Here is a 20,311-nt window from a genome sequence, read left to right as displayed (position 1 = left end):
TGATTGAATATTCTTTTAAAGAAATACGAACACCAATAATTCATATCTATGGCAGGCCAAATTCACAGAAATGACCTAAAAATAGTTTCACAGTCGATAAACTAGGTTTTTCGGTTGTAAACTATAGTTTATGGATTGTAAACTATATACAGTTAACAACGTTAATCTATGTTTTACATCTGTAAACCATAGTTAACGCGATAATCTATGTTTCAGAACCGTAAACTATACTTAACACTGAAAACAATCATTTGAGATAAAAACATGGATTATACATATATTAAACTATAGTTTGCAGTCGATAAACCTAGTTTATCAACTGTGAAACTATGTTTAGCTCATTTTTGCAAATATGGCGTGCCATACATAATCTGTTGCAGCAAAGTCAAAGAGGGATAACTCTAATTGATTTTTGAGGAACACGCTGTTATTGCACAACCGTTGGACATAAGCTTTCACTCTGTTGAGAAATAACAACCTGGATGATTATAAAAGCAGAGGAGAAAAGACTTATTTTAGTATCGGCAATGTAGCCGTAAAAAATTACAAAGTATTATACTTAACTTTGTGTAGAAAATCTCAAGAAAAAATGGAAAACAGGCCGCCTCCGAGTGAACTTCCAGTCAACACTGCTGTGCGATTATGCAAAGAAACTACCGATATTGACGTCATAATCGAACTAACAAAACACGAAAATGCACGTGTAAGGAGGACAGCTCTGGTAGAAATGTGTCCCTGCAGGGTTAAAAAGGACTTGAGTGACTTTTGGGCGCGGGTGCTGGAGATGGTAGACGATGCTGACCCCCAGGTCAGGAGACAGGTGCTCCACACTCTCTGTGACGGATCCCCGGCTCACCTGGAGACACAGGTAGCCGAGTCCCTGGAACTGTTTAACAGGGACAGCGACGCCCAGATCCGGCGGACAGCTCATAAGGTCCTGGGTCACTACTGGAAATCCGGCAAGTGGAACATACTGTGATCCGGCGGACAGCCCATAAGGTCCTGGGACACTACTGGAAATCCGGCAAGTGGAACATACTGTGATCCGGCGGACAGCCCATAAGGTCCTGGGACACTACTGGAAATCCGGCAAGTGGAACATACGGTGAGGATAGCAAGCGACAAGGCGTCAGAAATGATTGTTTAAAGTAGGGTTTGCATCAAGCGAGATGGACAATGGCAAGAAATGGAAAATATTGTACCGTGAATTTTTACACCTACTCCGAAGAAAGAGTCATATATAATTGTGTAGATAACTTACTTTTAAATTTACTTACTTTTAATGTTAAAAGTTTGCTATAATTTCAATTAGAACTTTATGTGATCAGGACTGCATGTACACGGGTTTACTTTTCATGAATGTTGTATGTCTGTTATTTTTTAAATACATGTATATTATTTTTTACAACTTGTTATAATAAAAGACCATTTATATCGCAATTTTAATTTATTTTACGAGACGATGGAAAGACTTGGCTGAATTACTGTAAAATCACATATTTTCGTGGTGTCAAATTTTCGTGGTTTGAAGAAAAAACTCTTGGTTCGTGGGGATTTGATTTTGTTGTTGTAGAATTGTTGAGTAGTAATGTATGTCACATTTTACATTTCGTGTTGGACATGAATTCGTGGGTCTCTTCACACCACGAAAACCACGAAAATTAAACCCCAACGAAATATTGTGATTTCGCAGTATTACTATATGCCACTTACAACCAGGATAAAGACAGATAAGTTGATGTTACATGTATTTATAAACCTCGTTTAACAAATCGTAAATTTTATGGTTGTTTTAAAGACCTTATTTACAAATATAACCTGTTATTGGATGTTGTTTTAGCTGGCGTAGTCAAAACTAATTGTCTTTTTTAAATACTAGTACATTGTGAACGGGCAACAAAAGACGCTTTCTACCCCTAGGCATCCCTATTCTGGAAGTCCCTATTTTATGATCTGTTAACAGATTTGTTTTAGTTGTAAATTACTTTGGAGATTGATCACAGTACGCGATCTTGAAGAGATAATACTGTATACAGGGAAATTTTCGCCCCCGTTTTATTTTCGCCCCTATCGCCCTCTTCCTGATTGGGCGAATTTAAAACGGTGCGAATTCTAATTACACAGCATGATTTCTTAAACAAAACTATGACTGGGCGAATTTAAAACGGGGCAAAATTGTTCGCAAGTACAAAAGGGCGGAAATAACACGGGGCGAAAATAACCCTGTATACAGTAATAGAAATATGTTTGTAAAAGAAGACATCTCTATAGAATCTAATGCATTTATTATATAAAACAGTTAGTATTTATACGTTTACAGTTTCTAGTAGAAGTTTCTTGCAAATGTTTGCTTTATCGAATCTTATTTAACATTTTCTTCATTTTTAATTTATAAAATACAGACCCTCATGCAAAAAAGGTATATCGTTTGACCAAAAAAAAAAAAAGAATACAGTAATACTTTTTTGCATGATAACAAAATTATCACATTATTTATCTTGGAAATTCTTTAACACGCCGACATCTGAAAATGAATACTCAGTTATTGTTTTATTTTGTGCAGATTTATGCTGCGACCATAATTACAGGGTTACAAATCACCGCTGCAAGAGATGCATTATATTTAGAAACAGGATGGGAGCCTCTTACAGATAGGCATAAAGTAGCAAAGCAAAATACTATGTTTAACGTACATCACATCTTGGTACCCGATTATAAAAAAAGTATTTCCCCCTCAACATGAAGCACTGAATCAAATTATGACACACACAATGGAGAGGACTACACTATTCCTAGATGTAGACTTAAGTTATTTAAGACATATTTTGTTCCAATGGAATAGTTTGAGTATTACCAAAAGAAACAACTCATCTTTTAGTAGCTTTAAAAACAACATACATAAAAACCCAGCAGACCCCCCCCCCCCAAAAAAAAAACATTATCAAAAATCCTTATTGTTCATGTGTTACACAAGAATTTGTTTGTTTGCAATAAGTACCAACATGCTAAAAATCAATAAATATATTTTTCGATCAGTACAAAAATTTATAAGAGATTTTGCTAGATTTAATTAATTATTACAGCCTAACACTTAAACTCTATAGTTATATAGTTATATATTTATCGTGTGTTTAAAAAATATATGATTTAAACAAACATGTTTTTCTTTTTCTTCCTATGTATAAACATGGACAGTTGCAGCATTTTATAGTGAGAACCTCGTAAGTTGTTAGAACTTGTGTTCAAATCATTTGTATAGTATTTATACAATAAAATATGTTCAAACCGATTGTTTTGTTCACATGTCAAATTCGTTCAACAATAAATTAGTAAACTTTACAGTCCAAAGTCGAAAAGGCTAAATAAAGAATATCTTAAACAATATTAGACATAAATGTTTTAAGATTTTTTATACAATAATTCCACAAGCTGCTCTATGACATACCAGGATATAAAAAGTATTAAATGTCGAACAAAATTGATACACATAGTGACAAAAAGTTTTTTTTTTCCAGGAGTTTTATGAAATTTGAAATTAATAAGCATGATTGTTATATATTTGGCAATATTTTTCGACATATGCAAAGCAAAATTGTTTTATTCAGTCATCTTTTTATACATGAACCCCCCCCCCCACCTGAATTTCCTTAATATTTGTCATATCACGAGTATATTGATTTTTTTCTGAGGTATGCAGGGTGGTCAAAACATATGTTACATTTTTGACCATCTTTAATTTTATCAAACCAAAAGCATTCACAAAGTTATTTTATCAACATCTATTGTATTCGTATTCATTTTATCTGTATATATATTTGTAGAAGATCAAATATCAATTTCATTAAAAGGCCCCGTCTTCTTACATGTTACAAAGCAACTTTATTCCTTTGTACTATAGTATATATATCATGTACTACGTGTGCCCATTGACATTTTCTCTTTACATGTTAAAAACTTTATTTTAATATATTCTGAGCTATATCATTGCTTATTACACTTCCGATGATCCGTTTCCATTAACTGTCCATATCTAAACATAGGAATTTTTTTTTTTTTAAACCATTGATGTACAAACATGTTTGTTTAAAACATACATTTTTACACATGATAAATATATAACTTTATAGAGTTTAAGTTTTAAGCTGCAATAATTAATTAAATCTACTAGAATCTCTTATAAATTTTTGAACTGATTGTAAAATATATTTATTGATTTCTACATTTCGTGATAATAATATTTAATTCAATACTAGTATTTAATACTTATTACAAACAAAGATAAAATGATATGGGTCTTCAGTTGTATGACATGAACAATAAGGACTTTCGATAATGTTTCTTTTATAAAGATCATAATTATCATGGGAGAAATATGGGGGTCTGCTATGTTCTTTTTAAAACTATTTTAGTGGTAATATTCAAACTATTCCATTGGTTTATTGTATCAGGAACAAAAAAATTCTGAAATATTTCAAGTCTACATCTAGGGATAGTGTAGTCCTCTCTATTGCGCGTGTCATAATAATTTGATTCAGTGCTTCATGTTGAGGGGAAAATACTTTTTAAATAATCGGGTACCAAGATGTGATGTACTTTAAACATAGTATTTAGTTTTGTTACTTTACGCCTATCTGTAATAGGTTCCCATCCTGTTTCTTAATATAATGCATCTCTTGCAGCTGTTCTACTCTAAATCCATTCATTACTTTCAAATGAAAGTACAATAAACAACAAACACACCATTTGGACATAGCAACGACACGCAGTAGCTTTATTTGCGCAGTGTACATAACATATGCAAAATATGAAAATCAATTTGTATATACAAGTTTATGTTGGATTGAATAAATCATGATAAAATTTAAACTTTATCGTGCTCTACGTGTCGTCCTAAACTGGTATTTAAACCACTATTCACCTCTTATATAGCCTTGCTAACGAGATCGGTTCTAAAGAACCACGTGATATACACCAGGTATTCGAATGAAAACCTTGTAATTCCGAAAAAGTAATTCATTATCACACCAAGTAGAAATTGATTTCTGTCTAATTCGTTCCTCAAACGAAAGAAATCATATTTCTACTCTAAATCCATTCATTACTTTCAAATGAAAGTACAATAAACAACAAACACACCATTTGGACATAGCAACGACACGCAGTAGCTCTAAATACAAAGAACGGGAAAATGAAAGTATAAAATCATTGATTTTAAATTAAATCCAACAAAATTCATTTAAATCATAAATCATTCAATATTTCAAACAATAAATACATAAAATTTTACGGAAATTTTCCAATAAAATGTTTTGAAAACAATTAAATAATCACCAAAAAAAAATACATATACATGTATATCCATCCTAAACAAATTCAATACACCGCCGTCTTTTGAAAATCCATAACGCAATTCACCATGTGAGTCTGATTTTAAAAGTCTTGATGTTATGCACACATCCTATCCATACATCGATAAATGCTTGCTGCACTTGAGTTTTGAGTATAGTTTCAAATCAAATTCAACGCATACCATACGATTTATCGTGAAGTCCCAGGGAAGAAGACCTCAAATATATCAAATGAATTCGACACAGTTATACATAGAAGTATATTCAGCATCCAATATCAAAATAGCACAAAATACACATTCCTGTGAAATATCTTGAATCCCATCTCAATTCCTTGGATATGTGCCTCTTTGAAACTCTGTCATTATTGGTACACCGATTAATACCTCATGGTGCTTGAATTAAACGTAAGAAGAATATAACCAATAATACCTGGAAGAACAAATTTTATGTTAGAAAACTGATAGATACATATATCTTGTAACTCTGATATTTTAGTAAATATGTATAGGATCTCTTTTTCTCTCTCTCTTAATCTATTAAAAAAATCAAAATCATCATCATTGTGGCTAGCAAAACATGCATACTATCATTAAATGATAAAATGAATCAAAATTCCACCATTAAGTTCAAAATTTATGAATTGCACTAATCATTTTTTTTTTTTTTTTAATTAAGAAAAATATGAATGTGTTTATATAAACATCCATTTGATAATCAAGTTATGATAACCTTATTTTCATCAGAATAATCAACATTTACTTTACTATTTGTAGAAATACTTCCTACTGAAAACAATCTCGCCAAATGGCATCAAAACAAATGTGGTTGGATAAACATCCATAAAATCATTTTATGATATAATTTATCAAAAAGTTCAAATTCCAATCAAATTTTACTTTATTTTCATCAGAATTATCAAGTTTTACTTTTACTACTTCTGTAGAAATACTTTCTACACAAACAAATCTCGCCAAATGGCATCACCACAAATGTGGTTGGAAAAAATGAAAAACATTCTAATATGATATAATTTATCAAAAAGTTCAAATTCCAATCAAATTTTACTTTATTTTCATCAGAATTATCAACCTTTACTTTAACTACTTATGTAGCAATACTTTCTACACAAACAAATCTCGCCAAATGGCATCACCACAAATGTGGTTGGATACAAATCCATACATTCATTTATGATATAATTTATCAAAAAGTTCAAATTCCAATCAAATTTTACTTTATTTACATCAGAATTATCAACCTTTACTTTTACTACTTATGTAGCAATACTTTCTACACAAACAAATCTCGCCAAATGGCATCACCACAAATGTGGTTGGATACAAATCCATATACCAATTCTATACTAAAATTTCCATTATGTAAACTCTTCAACATGTCTCTTAAAAAAGCAGTATTCCCAATGGAATGGAAAAGAGCAAACGTTACCCCTATATATAAGAAAGGGGACAGAAACAATGTTTCTAATTATAGACCCATATCACTATATATGTGTTATGTAACTATCTAATAAGGGTCTGTCATCTTTATCATTAATAATTAGGAAACGGATTAGTATAAGTTTTTGAAACTTGTTTGCGAATCCTTTTTGATCTTTGTACTTCTTGCCTGTACTTCTTGCTTGTCATGTTCAAATAAAATATGGTTTAAACTAAATCCATACATTCATTTTATGATATAATTTATCAAAAAGTTCAAATTTCAATCAAATTTTACTTTATTTTCATCAGATTAATCAACTTTTACTGTACTTTATATGTAGAAATACTTTCTACTTTAACCAACTCGCCAAATGGCATCACCACAAAACGATTCAAAAAACATCCATAAATTCATACTATGTGATAAATTTATCAAAATATTTCAAGTTCCAATCAAATTTTCCTTTGATTTCATGAAAATTATAAACTTTTACTTTAATATATACCAAGAAACACGTGCACTATCTACAGAAACCAATCTTACTAAATGGCTTCATCACAAATGTAGTTGGACAAAATCCATAAATTCAAACTCATATGATAAAGAACCCACTTTCTACTTTAACCAACTCGCCAAATGGCAACACCACAAATGTAGTTGGATAAACATCTATAAAATCATTTTATGATAAAATGTGCAAAGCATTCGAATCCAATCAATTTCTATTTCATATTATCAGCAATATAATGAAAAGAATCTTTAATAAATTGCCAAATGACAATACCATATAAGTGGTTGGAAAACATTCATAAAAGCATGATATGCTAAATTGTGCCAAAGTTATTCAAATTCAAACCCAACTCAATATTATTTCAAACAGAAATATTAATTTTCATTTGACTATTTCTGTACTTCTCATTGTCTACTAAAATCAATCCCGCCAAAAACCAAACACCACAGATGCGTTATGATAAACATCCATAAAATATTTTATGTTAAGCTGGGTTAGAGTTGGAATTCCGCTCAAATTCTATTTTGTTTTAAATTCAAAAATAACAGCTTTTAAATAGCTACAGTATTATAAAAATCACTTTCCACTGAAAACTAATTTCAATAAAAGTAAATACTCCAAAAATTGTTGCCAATTAATAAACATTCATTAAATCATTTCATTATAAAATGAAATATATCAACGTTATCAAAATTCAAATCTTCCAAACACTACCAAACACGAAAATTGTGCAAAACAGCTCATGAAATTAATATTCAGAAAAAGTTGAATTCAATTTCGGTGAATCATTTTTAAAATTAGAATACATTGACAAAATTTCCTTTTTACTCGAAAATCAAAACCGACAAAAATTCAGTTTCTGTTATCAAAACTTTTTAGTATTGAAACTAAATACTTAAATCTCTTTTTCTAGATAACTCAACCAAGCCAATTAACAACACCGCAAATATTGCAGAATTATCATTCATTTAAATATTTTATACCATCTTGATCTTATTTACTTTTTTTTTTTTTTTTTTTTTTTTTTTTAGATTAATACTCAATTGATAAATTTCAATTTTAAGTAGATAATTCAAATGAGACCTTAGTTTAACTACAATGAAAATCAAAATGCAAATATTCTAAACCTTTAATTCTCTTACGCAAAGCCGTACCTGTACATCATTAATCACAAGACAAGTAGAACTCGTTTTCTTCTATAAAGTTTATATGTCATTAATACATATACTTGGTTAAAAGATACCAAACAAAAAATATCTATGCCCCATACTCTACTATATAGATTCATGATTGAATAATCTACTAAAATAAATCGAAAAACGAATTATTATACTCAAAGTTCAGAATATGAAATGCTTCTCTTTTCCATTGTGATGGAGTCTGCATTGAATTTAACTTTCAACTGGCATAAAACGCAAAGAAAAAAAATCTACCATACTTCTCTGGAGATCTTAAAATCACATTCTTCATTATACTCATCGTGATACCAACCCCAACATGTAACTACCTGAAACATAAGAATATACTGTTTTCTCTTCAATATATCTAAAACTTTTTATTTTAGTAGCACATTTGACAAAATGGCAAGAAACTGAAATTGAAAAATAAATTCAAACAATTTTAATTTATCGATATTTTCTATACTCAGGAAATGTCCATGTTATAATGCTGATGCATTTAGGACGTTTTAAAATGATAAGCAAATATATTTAATTGAATATAAATGCAAATATAATATCTTATAAATTCTATACTTGTATTAATTGAAAAATAAAAGAAAATTATCGTAAAGTATTTGTTTTCCTTTTCAGAAACACCAGTTTTCTTCCTTTAACAAATCCATCTTTCTACAAAACAAATTATCTATTTCTGGAAATAACTTCTATTATCATATACTGACGAGAATTAACGAATCTCATAATTTAATACAATCATGTATTTGTTTTCAAATTCTCTCTATTACAAACCTTGTTATCGCTAATTTACTACTTATTCAAAAACTGATCAATTGTATTCTCAAATGAATACTTATCTTATAAAAACAAGATCTAAGATGGCTTTTCTTTGATGACCTCGTTTTCCACACTGTCAAATCTCTCTCCAACTCTATTTTCTGTGATTTCATATCATCTACAATGGCTAAACATGTCGATGAACCACGCCCTACGCCACTTCGTTCTGCATCTGAGATTTAAACTTTATCGTGCTCTACGTGTCCTCCTAAACTGGTATTTAAACCACTATTCACCTCTTATATAGCCTTGCTAACGAGATCGGTTCTAAAGAACCACGTGATATACACCAGGTATTCGAATGAAAACCTTGTAATTCCGAAAAAGTAATTCATTATCACACCAAGTAGAAATTGATTTCTGTCTAATTCGTTCCTCAAACGAAAGAAATCATATTGATTTGTAACCCTGTATTTTTTCTTGCAGCATAAATCTGCACAAAACAATTACTCAGCATTCATTTTCAGATATCAGCGTGTTATAGAATTTTTGAGACAAATAAGTTATCAAAATTAGTTTTATTTTATTTTATTGTTTGGTAATACAATGTACCTTTTTGCATGAGGGTCTGTATTTTAAAAATTAAAAAAAGAAGGAAATGTTAAACAAGATTGGATAAAGGAAACGTACGCAAGAAACTGTAAACGTATTAATACTAACTTTTAAAATATAATCAACGCATTAGCTTAGATCGAGATGTCTTCTTTTACAATTAAAATTATCATCTCAACAATGTTTATTGTAAGAGTTAAGATATGTAATCTACTTTAACTGGAATCTATTTAAGATATACCTGTCGTAATTGATTGTTCAGCCTAAAAAAAAAAACACCAATGTACGTTTACCATACAGTTAGAGTAAAGGTCAAGGAGGGATAACTCTAATTGATATTGTAGAACTCGTTGTTTTATTGCACAACCGTTGGACACAATCTTTCACTCTATTGAGAAATAATACGGGTTATTATAAAAGCAGAGGTGAAAATTATTTTAGTATCGGCAATGTAGCCGTATAAAATTCACTAGGTATAATATTAACTTTATGTAGAAAATCTCAAGAAAAAATGGAAAATAGACCGTCCCCGAGTGAACTTCCAGTCAACACTGCTGTGCGGTTATGCAAAGAAACTACTGATATTGATGTTATAATAGAACTAACAAAACACGAAAATGCACGTGTAAGGAGGACAGCTCTGGTAGAAATGTGTCCCTGTAGGGTTAAAAAGGACCTGAGTGACTTCTGGGCCCGGGTGCTGGAGATGGTAGACGATGCTGACCCCCTGGTCAGGAAACAGGTGCTCCACACTCTCTGTGACGGGTCCCCGGCTCACCTGGAGACACAGGTAGCCGAGTCCCTGGAACTGTTCAACAGAGACAGTGACGCCCAGATCCGGCGGACAGCTCATAAGGTGCTGGGTCACTACTGGAAATCCGGCAAGTGGAACATACTGTGAGGATAACAAGCGACAAGACGTTAGAAATGATTTGTTCTAAAGTAGCTGGTTTGCATCAAGCGAGATGGACAATGGCAAGAAATGGAAATATTGTACTGTGAATTTTTACACCTACTTCAAAGATACAGACATATATAATGGTGTAGATAACTTACTTTTAATGTTACTTACTTTTAATGTTAAAAGTTTGCGATAATTTCAGTTCGAACTTTATGTGATCAGGACTGCATGTGCACGGGTTTACTTTTCATGAATGTTGTATGTCTGTTATTTGTTAAATATATTATTTTTTACAACTTGTTACAATAAAAGACCATTTCTATCGCAATCTTAATTTATTTTACGAGACAGTGGAAAGACGTGGCTGAATTATTACTATATGCCACTTACAATCAGGATGAAGACAGATGAGTTGATGTTACATGTATTTATAAACCTCGTTTAACAAATCGTAAATTTTATGGTTGTTTTAAAGACCTTGTTTACATATCGGTATATAACCTGTTATTGGATCTTTTTTAGCTGGCGTAGTCAAAACTAATTGTAAGCTACGGTCTTTTTTAAATACTAGTACATTGTGAACGGGCAACAAAAGACGCTTTCTACCCCTAGTCATCTGATCCCTATTCTGGAAGTCCCTATTTTATGACCTGTTATCAGATTTGCTTTATTTGTAAATTATTTTGGAGATTGATCACAGTACGCGATCTTCATTCTTTTCGTCACACTATGAAGAGATAATAATAGAAATATATATATGTAAAAGAAGACATCTCTATAGAATCTAATGCATTTATTATATTAAACAGTTAGTATTTATACGTTTACAGTTTCTTGTATAGAATCTAATGCATTTATTATATTAAATAGTTAGTATTTATACGTTTACAGTTTCTAGTAGAAGTTATTTGAAAATGTTTGCTTTATCGAATCTTATTTAACATTTCTTCATTTTTAATTTATAAAATACAAACCATCATGCAAAAAGGTATATCGTTTGATCAAAAAAAAAAAAAAAAAAGAATAGTAAAACCTTTTTTGAAACAAAATTGTCACATTATTTATCTCGTAAATTCTTTAACACGCCGACATCTGAAAATGAATACTCAGTTTTTTTGTTTGTTTGTTTGTTTGTTTGTTTGTTTGTTTGTTTTTTTTTTTGTTTTTTTTTTGTTTTGTGCAGCTTCATGCTGCGAGCATGATTACAGGGTTATAAATCACCGCTGCTAGAGATGCATTATATTTAGAAACAGGATGGGAACCTCTTGCAGAATAAAGTTTTGCTCCTTGTTTGTGACGTCACAATGTCACAATAGCAAAACTAAATACTACGTTTAAAGTACATCACAACGTGGTACCTGATTATTTAAAAAGTATTCTTTCCTCAACAAGAAGTACTAAATCAGAGTAAGATACGCGCAATAGAGAGGACTACACTATCCCTAGATGTAGACTTGAAATATTTAAGACATATTTTGTCCCTGATACAATAAACCAATGGAATAGTTTGAGTATTATCACAAGAAACAACTCAGTAGTCTTTTAGTAGCTTTAAAAACAACATACATAAAAACCCAGAAGACCCCCCTTCTTATTTCTCCCATGTAATAGACGACTTAAAATCATACAAACTAAACTACAACACAACTGCATTTTAAATTATGATCTTTATAAAAAAAAAACATTATCGAAAATCCTTATTGTTCATGTGGTACACCAGAATTATTTTGTTTGCAATAAGTGCCAACATGCCAGAGAGAAACTATAGATGTAGAAATCAATAAATATATTTTTCGATCAGTACAAAAATTTATAAAAAAAATTCTTGTAGATTTAATTAATTATTACTGTCTAACACTTAAAATCTAGATAGTTATATAGTTATATATTTATCGTATGTAAAAAAAATATATATGATTTAAACAAACATGTTTTTCTTTTTCTTTCTATGTATAAACATGGACAGTTGCAGCATTTTATGGTGAGAACCTCGTAAGATGTTAGAACTTGTGTTCAAACCATTTGTATATCATTTATACAATAAAATATGTTCAACCCGATTGTTTTGTTAGCATGTCATATTCATTCAACAATAAATTAGTAAACTTTACAGCCCAAGGCAGAAAAGGCTATATAAAGAATATCTTAAACAATTTTAGACATAAATGTTTTAAGATTTTTTATACAATAATTCCACAAGCTGCTCTATGACATACCAGGATATAAAAAGTATTAAATGTCCAACAAAATTGATTCACATAATGATAAAAACTTTTTTTTTCCAGGAGTGTTATGAAATTTGAAATTAATGATCATGACTGTTATATGATTGGCGATATTTTCCGACATATGCAGAGCAAAGTTGTTTTATTCAGTCATCTTTTTATACATGACCCCCCTTCTCCTGAATTTCCTTAATATTTGTCATATCACGAGTATATATATTGATTTTTTTTCTGAGGTATGCAGGGTGATCAAAACATATGTTACATTTTTGACCATCTTTAACTTTATCAAACCAAAAGCATTCACAAAGTTATTTTATCAACATCTATTGTATTCGTATTCATTTTATCTGTATATATATATATTTGTAGAAGATCAAATATCAATTGCATTAAAAGGCCCCGTTTTCTTACATGTTACAAAGCAACTTTATTCCTTTGTACTATAGTATATATATCATGTACTGCGTGTGTCCATTAACATTTTCTCTTTACATGTTAGAAACTTTATTTTAATATATTCTGAGCTATATCATTGCTTATTACACTTCCGATGATCCGTTTCCATGAACTGTCCATATCTAAACATAGGAAGAAAATTTAAAAAAAAAAAAAAAACCATTGATGTACAAACGTGTTTGTTTAAAACATACATTTTTACACATGATAAATATATGACTTTCTAGAGTTTAAGTGTTAGGCTGTAATAATTAATTAAATCTACTAGAATCTCTTATAAATTTTTGAACTGATTGAAAAATATACTTATTCATTTCTACATTTCGTGACTCATCTCCCCACAAAAGTAAATAACAATCAATAATATTTAATTCAATACTAGTATTTAATACTGATTACAAACAAAAGAAAAAATGATATGGGTCTTTAGGTGTATGACATGAACAATAAGGACTTTCGATAATGTTTCTTTTATAAAGATCATAATTATCATGGGAGAAATAAGAAGGGGGGGTCTGCTATGTTCTTTTTAAAACTATTTTAGTGATGATATTCAAACTATTCCATTGGTTTATTGTATCAGCAACAAAAGATTTCTTAAATATTTCAAGTCTACATCTAAGGATTGTGTAGTCCTCTGTATTGCGCGTGTCATAATAATTTGATTCAGTGCTTCATGTTGAGGGGAAAATACTTTTTAAATAATCGGGTACCAAGATGTGATGTACTTTAAACATAGTATTTAGTTTTGCTACTTTACGCCTATCTGTAATAGGTTCCCGTCCTGTTTCTAAATATAATGCATCTCTTGCAGCTGTGATTTGTAACCCTGTATTTTTTCTTGCAGCATAAATCTGCACAAAACAAAACAATTACTCAGCATTCATTTTCAGATGTCAGCGTGTTATAGAATTTTTTAGACAAATAAGTTATCAAAATTAGTTTTATTTTATTTTATTGTTTGGTAATACAATGTACCGTTTTGCATGAGGGTCTGTATTTTAAAAATTTAAAAAGAAGGAAATGTTAAACAAGATTGGATAAAGGAAACGTACGCAAGAAACTGTAAACGTATTAATACTAACTTTTAAAATATAATAAACGCATTAGCTTCAATCGAAATGTCTTCTTTTACAATTAAAATTATTTTCTCGACAGTGTTTATTGTAAGAGTTAAAATATGTAATCTACTTTAATTGGAATCTATTTAAGATATACTTGTCGTAATTGATTGTTCAGCCTAAAAAAAAAACACCAATGTACGTTTACCATACAGTTAGAGTAAAGGTCAAGGAGGGATAACTCTAATTGATATTATAGAACTCGCTGGTTTATTGCACAGCCGTTGGACACAATATTTCAGTCTATTGAGAAATAATACGGGTTATTATAAAAGCAGAGGTGAAAATTATTTTAGTATCGGCAATGTAGCCGTATAAAATTCACTAGGTATAATATTAACTTTATGTAGAAAATCTCAAGAAAAAATGGAGAATAGACCGTCCCCGAGTGAACTTCCAGTCAACACGGCTGTGCGGTTATGCAAAGAAACTACTGATATTGATGTTATAATAGAACTAACAAAACACGAAAATGCACGTGTAAGGAGGACAGCTCTGGTAGAAATGTGCCCCTGTAGGGTTAAAAAGGACTTGAGTGACTTCTGGGCCCGGGTGCTGGAGATGGTAGATGATGCTGACCCCCTGGTCAGGAGACAGGTGCTCCACACTCTCTGTGACGGATCCCCGACTCACCTGGAGACACAGGTAGCCGAGTCCCTGGAACTGTTTAACAGAGACAGCGACGCCCAGATCCGGCGGACAGCTCATAAGGTACTGGGTCACTACTGGAAATCCGGCAAGTGGAACATACTGTGAGGATAACAACAATACTGTTTCCGTGATTCCTCTTTGGGAGGAAATTTACTCCGTAAAATCTAGCTATGTAAACAATGGTTGCTTTGGCTTTGAAATACTGAATGTACAATGCACCAATGTGAATTTAGAGAGGAAATTTACACTGTAGATTTTTGCTATTTCTAAATTGTAATTGTTGTAATGAATACTGTATCAGTGATATTCTTTCGGAGGAAATTTACTCCGTGAAATCTTGTTATATCAAGTCGCTTTTGAATTGACTACTGTATGTTAACTGTATCAGTGTCATTTTTGAGAGGAAATTTACCCTGTAGATTTTTGCCTTTTTCAAATTGTAATGTGGTAGTGAAACCTGTTTCAGTGATAGTTTTGGGAGGAAATTTACTCCGTAAAATCTAGCTATGTGAACGATGGCTTTCGTTCATTAAACTTTTGATATTCACACCAATAAAATCTTGTAAACTGTGTTATTTGTTGAGTTTTGTCAATACCTAAGGGCAAAATGCTTAAAACAGAAAAAAAGATTTTCTGTTTTGATTTTGGAATATTTATAAGTTTACATTTTAGAGTAGAGTATTTCTTGCGTAAGTTTGCTTTACCGAATCTTGTTTAAAATTTCCTTCATTTTTAACTTATAAAATACAGACCCTTATGCAACCAGCTACTTCATAGTGCTCTCCAAAAAGCTTATTTTATTAACGAAATTGTCACATTATTTGTCTCAGAAATTCTTTAACACGTCGATATCTGATGAATATGTCATGTTAACATTAACATGTCAACAAATCCGCTCAACAAGAAATAAGTAAACTTTACAGTCCAAGACCAATAAAGGCAATATAAAGAATACTTAGTATCTTAAACAAGTAAAGAATTAAATGTTTTAATTTTTTTTTTTACAATACTTCCGCAGGCTGCCCCATGGAGTACTAGGACTACAAAGTATTAACGTAAAAAAAATCGATACATAAAATGAAAAATATCTTTTTCAGAAATTCAACGATTTTCCAGGAGTTTTATGAAATTTGAAATTAATAAGCATAAAATGCTATATGTTTGGTAATGTTTTCCTATATATGCAAAGCAAAGTTTTTTGATTCGATCATTTTTTTATACATAATCCCACCATAAATTTCTTAAATATTTGATAATCTTCCCTATATAGAAGTATACATTTTCAGGATCCACATTATTCAGTTCAATTCAGATGATATGCACTCTAAAAACTATTGAAAAGAGGAATAACTCTGAGCATATCTATGTACTGACCTAATGGTAACAGTCCGGATTTGTATTACGCTACCATAGGAAGGTAATTGTTATGGTAATTAATATTCATACCTGCTAAATGGATGGATAGAATAAAATCTATATTTTTTAAATTAAAAGAGACAAAGGAATATTTTTACTCAATAGATTAGACACATCTACAATGTATTTTGAAATTTACATTACGTGAAAGCGAAAATAGATCAACAAACTTGTTTCTTTTTTAACTGTTACACAGGTTAGAAATGGATATCCGATACTGTAGTGCAGCAACCACAAAATACTTTCAGAAAACAACTAATTCAAGGGTAAATGATGAACTTTTAAGAAAATTAAGGGAGCTCGCAGTTCCACCAGCAGAATTCAAGAATCTGAAAGAGCGAATAAGAAAGGCTGTGACAACCCCAGAAGGATGGATGTTTTATGATCTTCCATTTCAGGTGCAAGTTCATCCTTGTTTTTCTAAATTAGACTTGGAATTCATAGGAAGCACGAGTGAAGGACTCTCCATTAGTGAAGTTTCCGAGGGCAATAAGAATGAAGAACTTGACCTCACCGCCATTTTGAGGACTATTACTGCCATAGAATCAAAGCAACCAAACGCTGACAAGACGTGGTTAGAGATCGAATTCTGCAAGGAGAATCCAGGGTTCGTTCAACTGAAAGTTCATCTGAAAGATGAAAGCGAGAACTGGTGTGGACTTTGTAACATTGTGTCCAGTGAAGACGGATCCATTAACGAGTTTTATCTGTCTCCAGAGGCCTTCACAGACGAGTTCTTTATGATGCTTTGTCTAAGATGTAGTGTAGAAAACTTTCAGTATTCAGGCTACTGCAAGAACTCGGACAAACTCGTAGATGCTAAAATGGAAACTGATGAATCTGATGAAGAGGAAAAAGTGGACAAGAGTTCGGATCCCTTTGTATTTTACATAGTTAACCAGGAAGGGCCTGCGGTCAAAACAACTTTATTGATTACTGAAAGTGATATTTCATTGCAATACGATTGTTCGCCAGCTATAATTTGTTCAACTTGGCCTTCTGTAGCAAACGAGTTCCAAAACAGGAAAAGAATTTCAGGGTTTCCTTCTTCAAATTTTGTAGAACAACTTATTTCCATGGGTTGCCTCATCGTACCAAAATACCCCAAAGATTCCAAAACTTTCCTTGAATGGAGACTATCCTTCTGTTTGATTGAACGAGAACTAATGCTTAGTCTTACAGAAACACAGAGGATGTGTTACCTGCTATTTAAAGCAATCTGGAGACAATTTCTTTGCCCACCAATCGGTAAGGCACTGCAATCATACCATCTGAAAATCGTATTCCTGTGGGAATGCGAGCAGGTCCCTGTGAGAGACTGGACAGAGCAATTAATGGTTACAAGAGTTATAGGGCTTCTTCAGAGATTACAGTGCAATCTGTTCTCACAGATCTGTCCACATTATATTCTTCCTAACAACAACTTGTTTAAAGATATTGATCAGTCTTTGCTTTTCTTTGCTGGAATGAGGGTTCAAACTGCCATACTTCAATCAAAAGTGGTCTGGATAGAGAATGATTCTTTGCTTTACCTTCCGCCACACAAATGTAGGACTTCTTTAGGGAGAAGACTTCGAAATACATGCATATCAACATTGAAATACGTTATTGAAGGAATGGTTAAAAGAGCAGTTTATGGATTGGAAGAAGACTTGGATGGCACAAAACATTGTATTGACAGTGAAACCGTGACTGCCTTGGAATCAGAACTCAGACATTCATTCGACACAAACATGACGAAACTGATTTCAAACTACATCCAATCATCGCTGGTTTATCGTGCGAACAATATCACCAGAGCCTACATATGTAGTAGATCAGATCCTAAGCAACTGCTCATTGCATCAAAATCGGGGGTTCTGGATGGCATTGCCAACCTAGCAAACACTGGCATGAATTGGGGAAATGTGGTAGAAGCGATAACCAGTTTAGAAATTCTGGAAACAGAAAACCTTAAGGAATATGGATTCTCTAAAGATTACAATATCCTGGAAAAACTCAAACTTTTGTTTAGAATGGGTTTTGATGATTTTGGAAGATTTGACCACTCTGATGATGGTTATGATAATGATGATGATGACAACGAAGATGATTTCTATGACGAATTTGAAGAAGAATTTGTTTGTGATGAATGTGATAATCCAATAACTGATTTCAGGTATCACTGTAATACCTGTCCTGATTTTGATATTTGTAGCGAGTGCTATACAAACACGGCGCATCCACATAAATTGGATTTAATCGACATAGGTGCACAAGAAAATGACGCATCCTATATGGATGAACATTCCTGAAGTCAAATTAATTAAAATTTTCTTAGTTTTGAATGACTAATATTGATCCATCGTAAAGGTCTAAAAAGAATAAAGAAAGCTTCTTTATGGATACAGTGTGAAATATAAGTCTAGCACTTAAATATCACAGAATATGTATTGTTTGTAAGTAAACAAGCAGTATTCTTACTAATTTATGTTTGGAAGAATGGATGTCATATAATGTCCAAACTGTGAGTCATAATTATTTTTTCCAAGTAAGTATTTTTAAAAATCCCAAACGTCTGCCCATAGTACTACATGTATTTATAGGAAAGTTTAAACTCTCTGGACAGGTTAGGAACTTTAATAGTCGTGCTGGTCAGTTTTGGCGTACATGTAGCAGGCACCAGAGAAGGACCTGTCGTCCTGTGCCAAAATATTGTTGCTTCTTTTTAATTATCCATACGCCTGATATTCTACACACTTCTGTGACCTTAGTAGTTAGTAAGAAGGAGAAGTAGAAGTTTTCATGATTATTCAGTCGGAAGGATCACTTGAAGCATTCCATTCCACAAGTGAGTCCAGTACAGAAGTGTGGCCGTTAGGTCCACATTTGAATCCAAGGAACCAGTCCAGTCATATAATATCGACTTTCAAATTTATTATTTTTATTTCAATAAAAAAAAGAAATTAAAAAAAATAAACAACAACAAAAAATATTGAGGTGAAACGAAATATATATTGTAAATATATTTTTTTAAAAAAATCTTTTCCTTATTTCTGACAGAAACTGTCACAATCGATTCATTTTGCAGGTGTTTCAAAGAAATGGAATACATGTTTTGATTTAATGAAAAAAAAAATTGAATGTTTTCTTTTCACTTGTGACATAAAAAAAGGTGGACATATTAGTGATGTTCAATTTCCTAAATCTAGCAAAGATCGAGACTTGTTAGTACATGGCAAAAGCAAGGAAAACGCCAGTGATGGGATCGATGCCGACAATAAGTATAAGCATTGTTGCTACCACTATTTAAGTAACGTCCACTATTGAAACAATTATTTCAATAGTGGTTGAAAGTGCATTTTAAAACAGAACACAGGTTTCAACCACTATAGAAATAAAGTTCATTATTGAAATAATTGCTTCAATAGTGGTTAAGAATGCACTTCAAAACCAAATCCAGGTAACAACCACTACTGAATAATGTTCACAAAAAATAAATATCATAATTATATCAATAAAAATACCCATTTCAAAAGAAAAACTAGATTTCAACCACCATTGAGAAAACGTTCACTATTGTAATATTCATTGTAAGCGTGGTACTTAACAATTCAAATTTCTAAAACGATTTAGAGTTTTAAAATGTTAATATAATAGTTCAAATTTCTAAATTTCAAAACCTCAAACTGA

General features: G+C 31.6%; 4 protein-coding genes and 1 long non-coding RNA gene across 5 annotated transcripts; 4 read left to right on the top strand and 1 right to left on the bottom strand.

Moving 5' to 3' along the window:
• The first annotated feature begins 578 nt into the window (after positions 1-578).
• Positions 579-1,115, top strand: LOC134247873 (uncharacterized). Its single transcript, XM_062730274.1, has one exon. The coding sequence runs from the start codon at positions 590-592 to the stop codon at positions 977-979; it is 390 nt and encodes a 129-aa protein (XP_062586258.1). The 5' UTR covers positions 579-589; the 3' UTR covers positions 980-1,115.
• Positions 1,116-4,685: 3,570 nt separating this feature from the next.
• LOC134247872 (uncharacterized) lies at positions 4,686-9,719 on the bottom strand. Its single transcript, XR_009987940.1, has 3 exons — positions 9,292-9,719; positions 8,736-8,805; positions 4,686-5,780 (listed from the first exon to the last, which is right to left on the bottom strand). It is a non-coding gene; the product is annotated as an uncharacterized LOC134247872 (long non-coding RNA).
• Positions 9,720-10,350: 631 nt separating this feature from the next.
• Positions 10,351-10,904, top strand: LOC134247871 (uncharacterized). Its single transcript, XM_062730273.1, has one exon. The coding sequence runs from the start codon at positions 10,378-10,380 to the stop codon at positions 10,765-10,767; it is 390 nt and encodes a 129-aa protein (XP_062586257.1). The 5' UTR covers positions 10,351-10,377; the 3' UTR covers positions 10,768-10,904.
• Positions 10,905-14,936: 4,032 nt separating this feature from the next.
• LOC134247870 (uncharacterized) lies at positions 14,937-15,331 on the top strand. Its single transcript, XM_062730272.1, has one exon. The coding sequence runs from the start codon at positions 14,939-14,941 to the stop codon at positions 15,326-15,328; it is 390 nt and encodes a 129-aa protein (XP_062586256.1). The 5' UTR covers positions 14,937-14,938; the 3' UTR covers positions 15,329-15,331.
• A 1,237-nt stretch (positions 15,332-16,568) lies between these two features.
• On the top strand, positions 16,569-19,022 carry LOC134247891 (uncharacterized). The gene is made up of 2 exons (XM_062730293.1): positions 16,569-16,640; positions 16,836-19,022. Exon 2 carries the CDS (start codon positions 16,843-16,845, stop codon positions 18,931-18,933), a length of 2,091 nt encoding a protein of 696 aa, XP_062586277.1. The 5' UTR covers positions 16,569-16,640; positions 16,836-16,842; the 3' UTR covers positions 18,934-19,022.
• The last annotated feature ends 1,289 nt before the right edge of the window (positions 19,023-20,311 follow it).

Source organism: Saccostrea cucullata, unplaced genomic scaffold (genome assembly GCF_032062105.1).
Source record: "Saccostrea cucullata isolate Sc308-1 unplaced genomic scaffold, CSIRO_AGI_Scuc_v1 ctg120, whole genome shotgun sequence".
In the NCBI taxonomy this organism is placed as follows: Eukaryota; Metazoa; Mollusca; class Bivalvia; order Ostreida; family Ostreidae; genus Saccostrea; species Saccostrea cuccullata.
This window is presented reverse-complemented; position numbering and strand designations above follow the sequence as displayed.

Coding starts and splice junctions, on each gene's coding strand:
- LOC134247873 (XM_062730274.1), top strand. CDS start 590: ATGGAAAACAGGCCGCCTCCGAGTGAACTTCCAGTCAACACTGCTGTG.
- LOC134247871 (XM_062730273.1), top strand. CDS start 10,378: ATGGAAAATAGACCGTCCCCGAGTGAACTTCCAGTCAACACTGCTGTG.
- LOC134247870 (XM_062730272.1), top strand. CDS start 14,939: ATGGAGAATAGACCGTCCCCGAGTGAACTTCCAGTCAACACGGCTGTG.
- LOC134247891 (XM_062730293.1), top strand. CDS start 16,843: ATGGATATCCGATACTGTAGTGCAGCAACCACAAAATACTTTCAGAAA.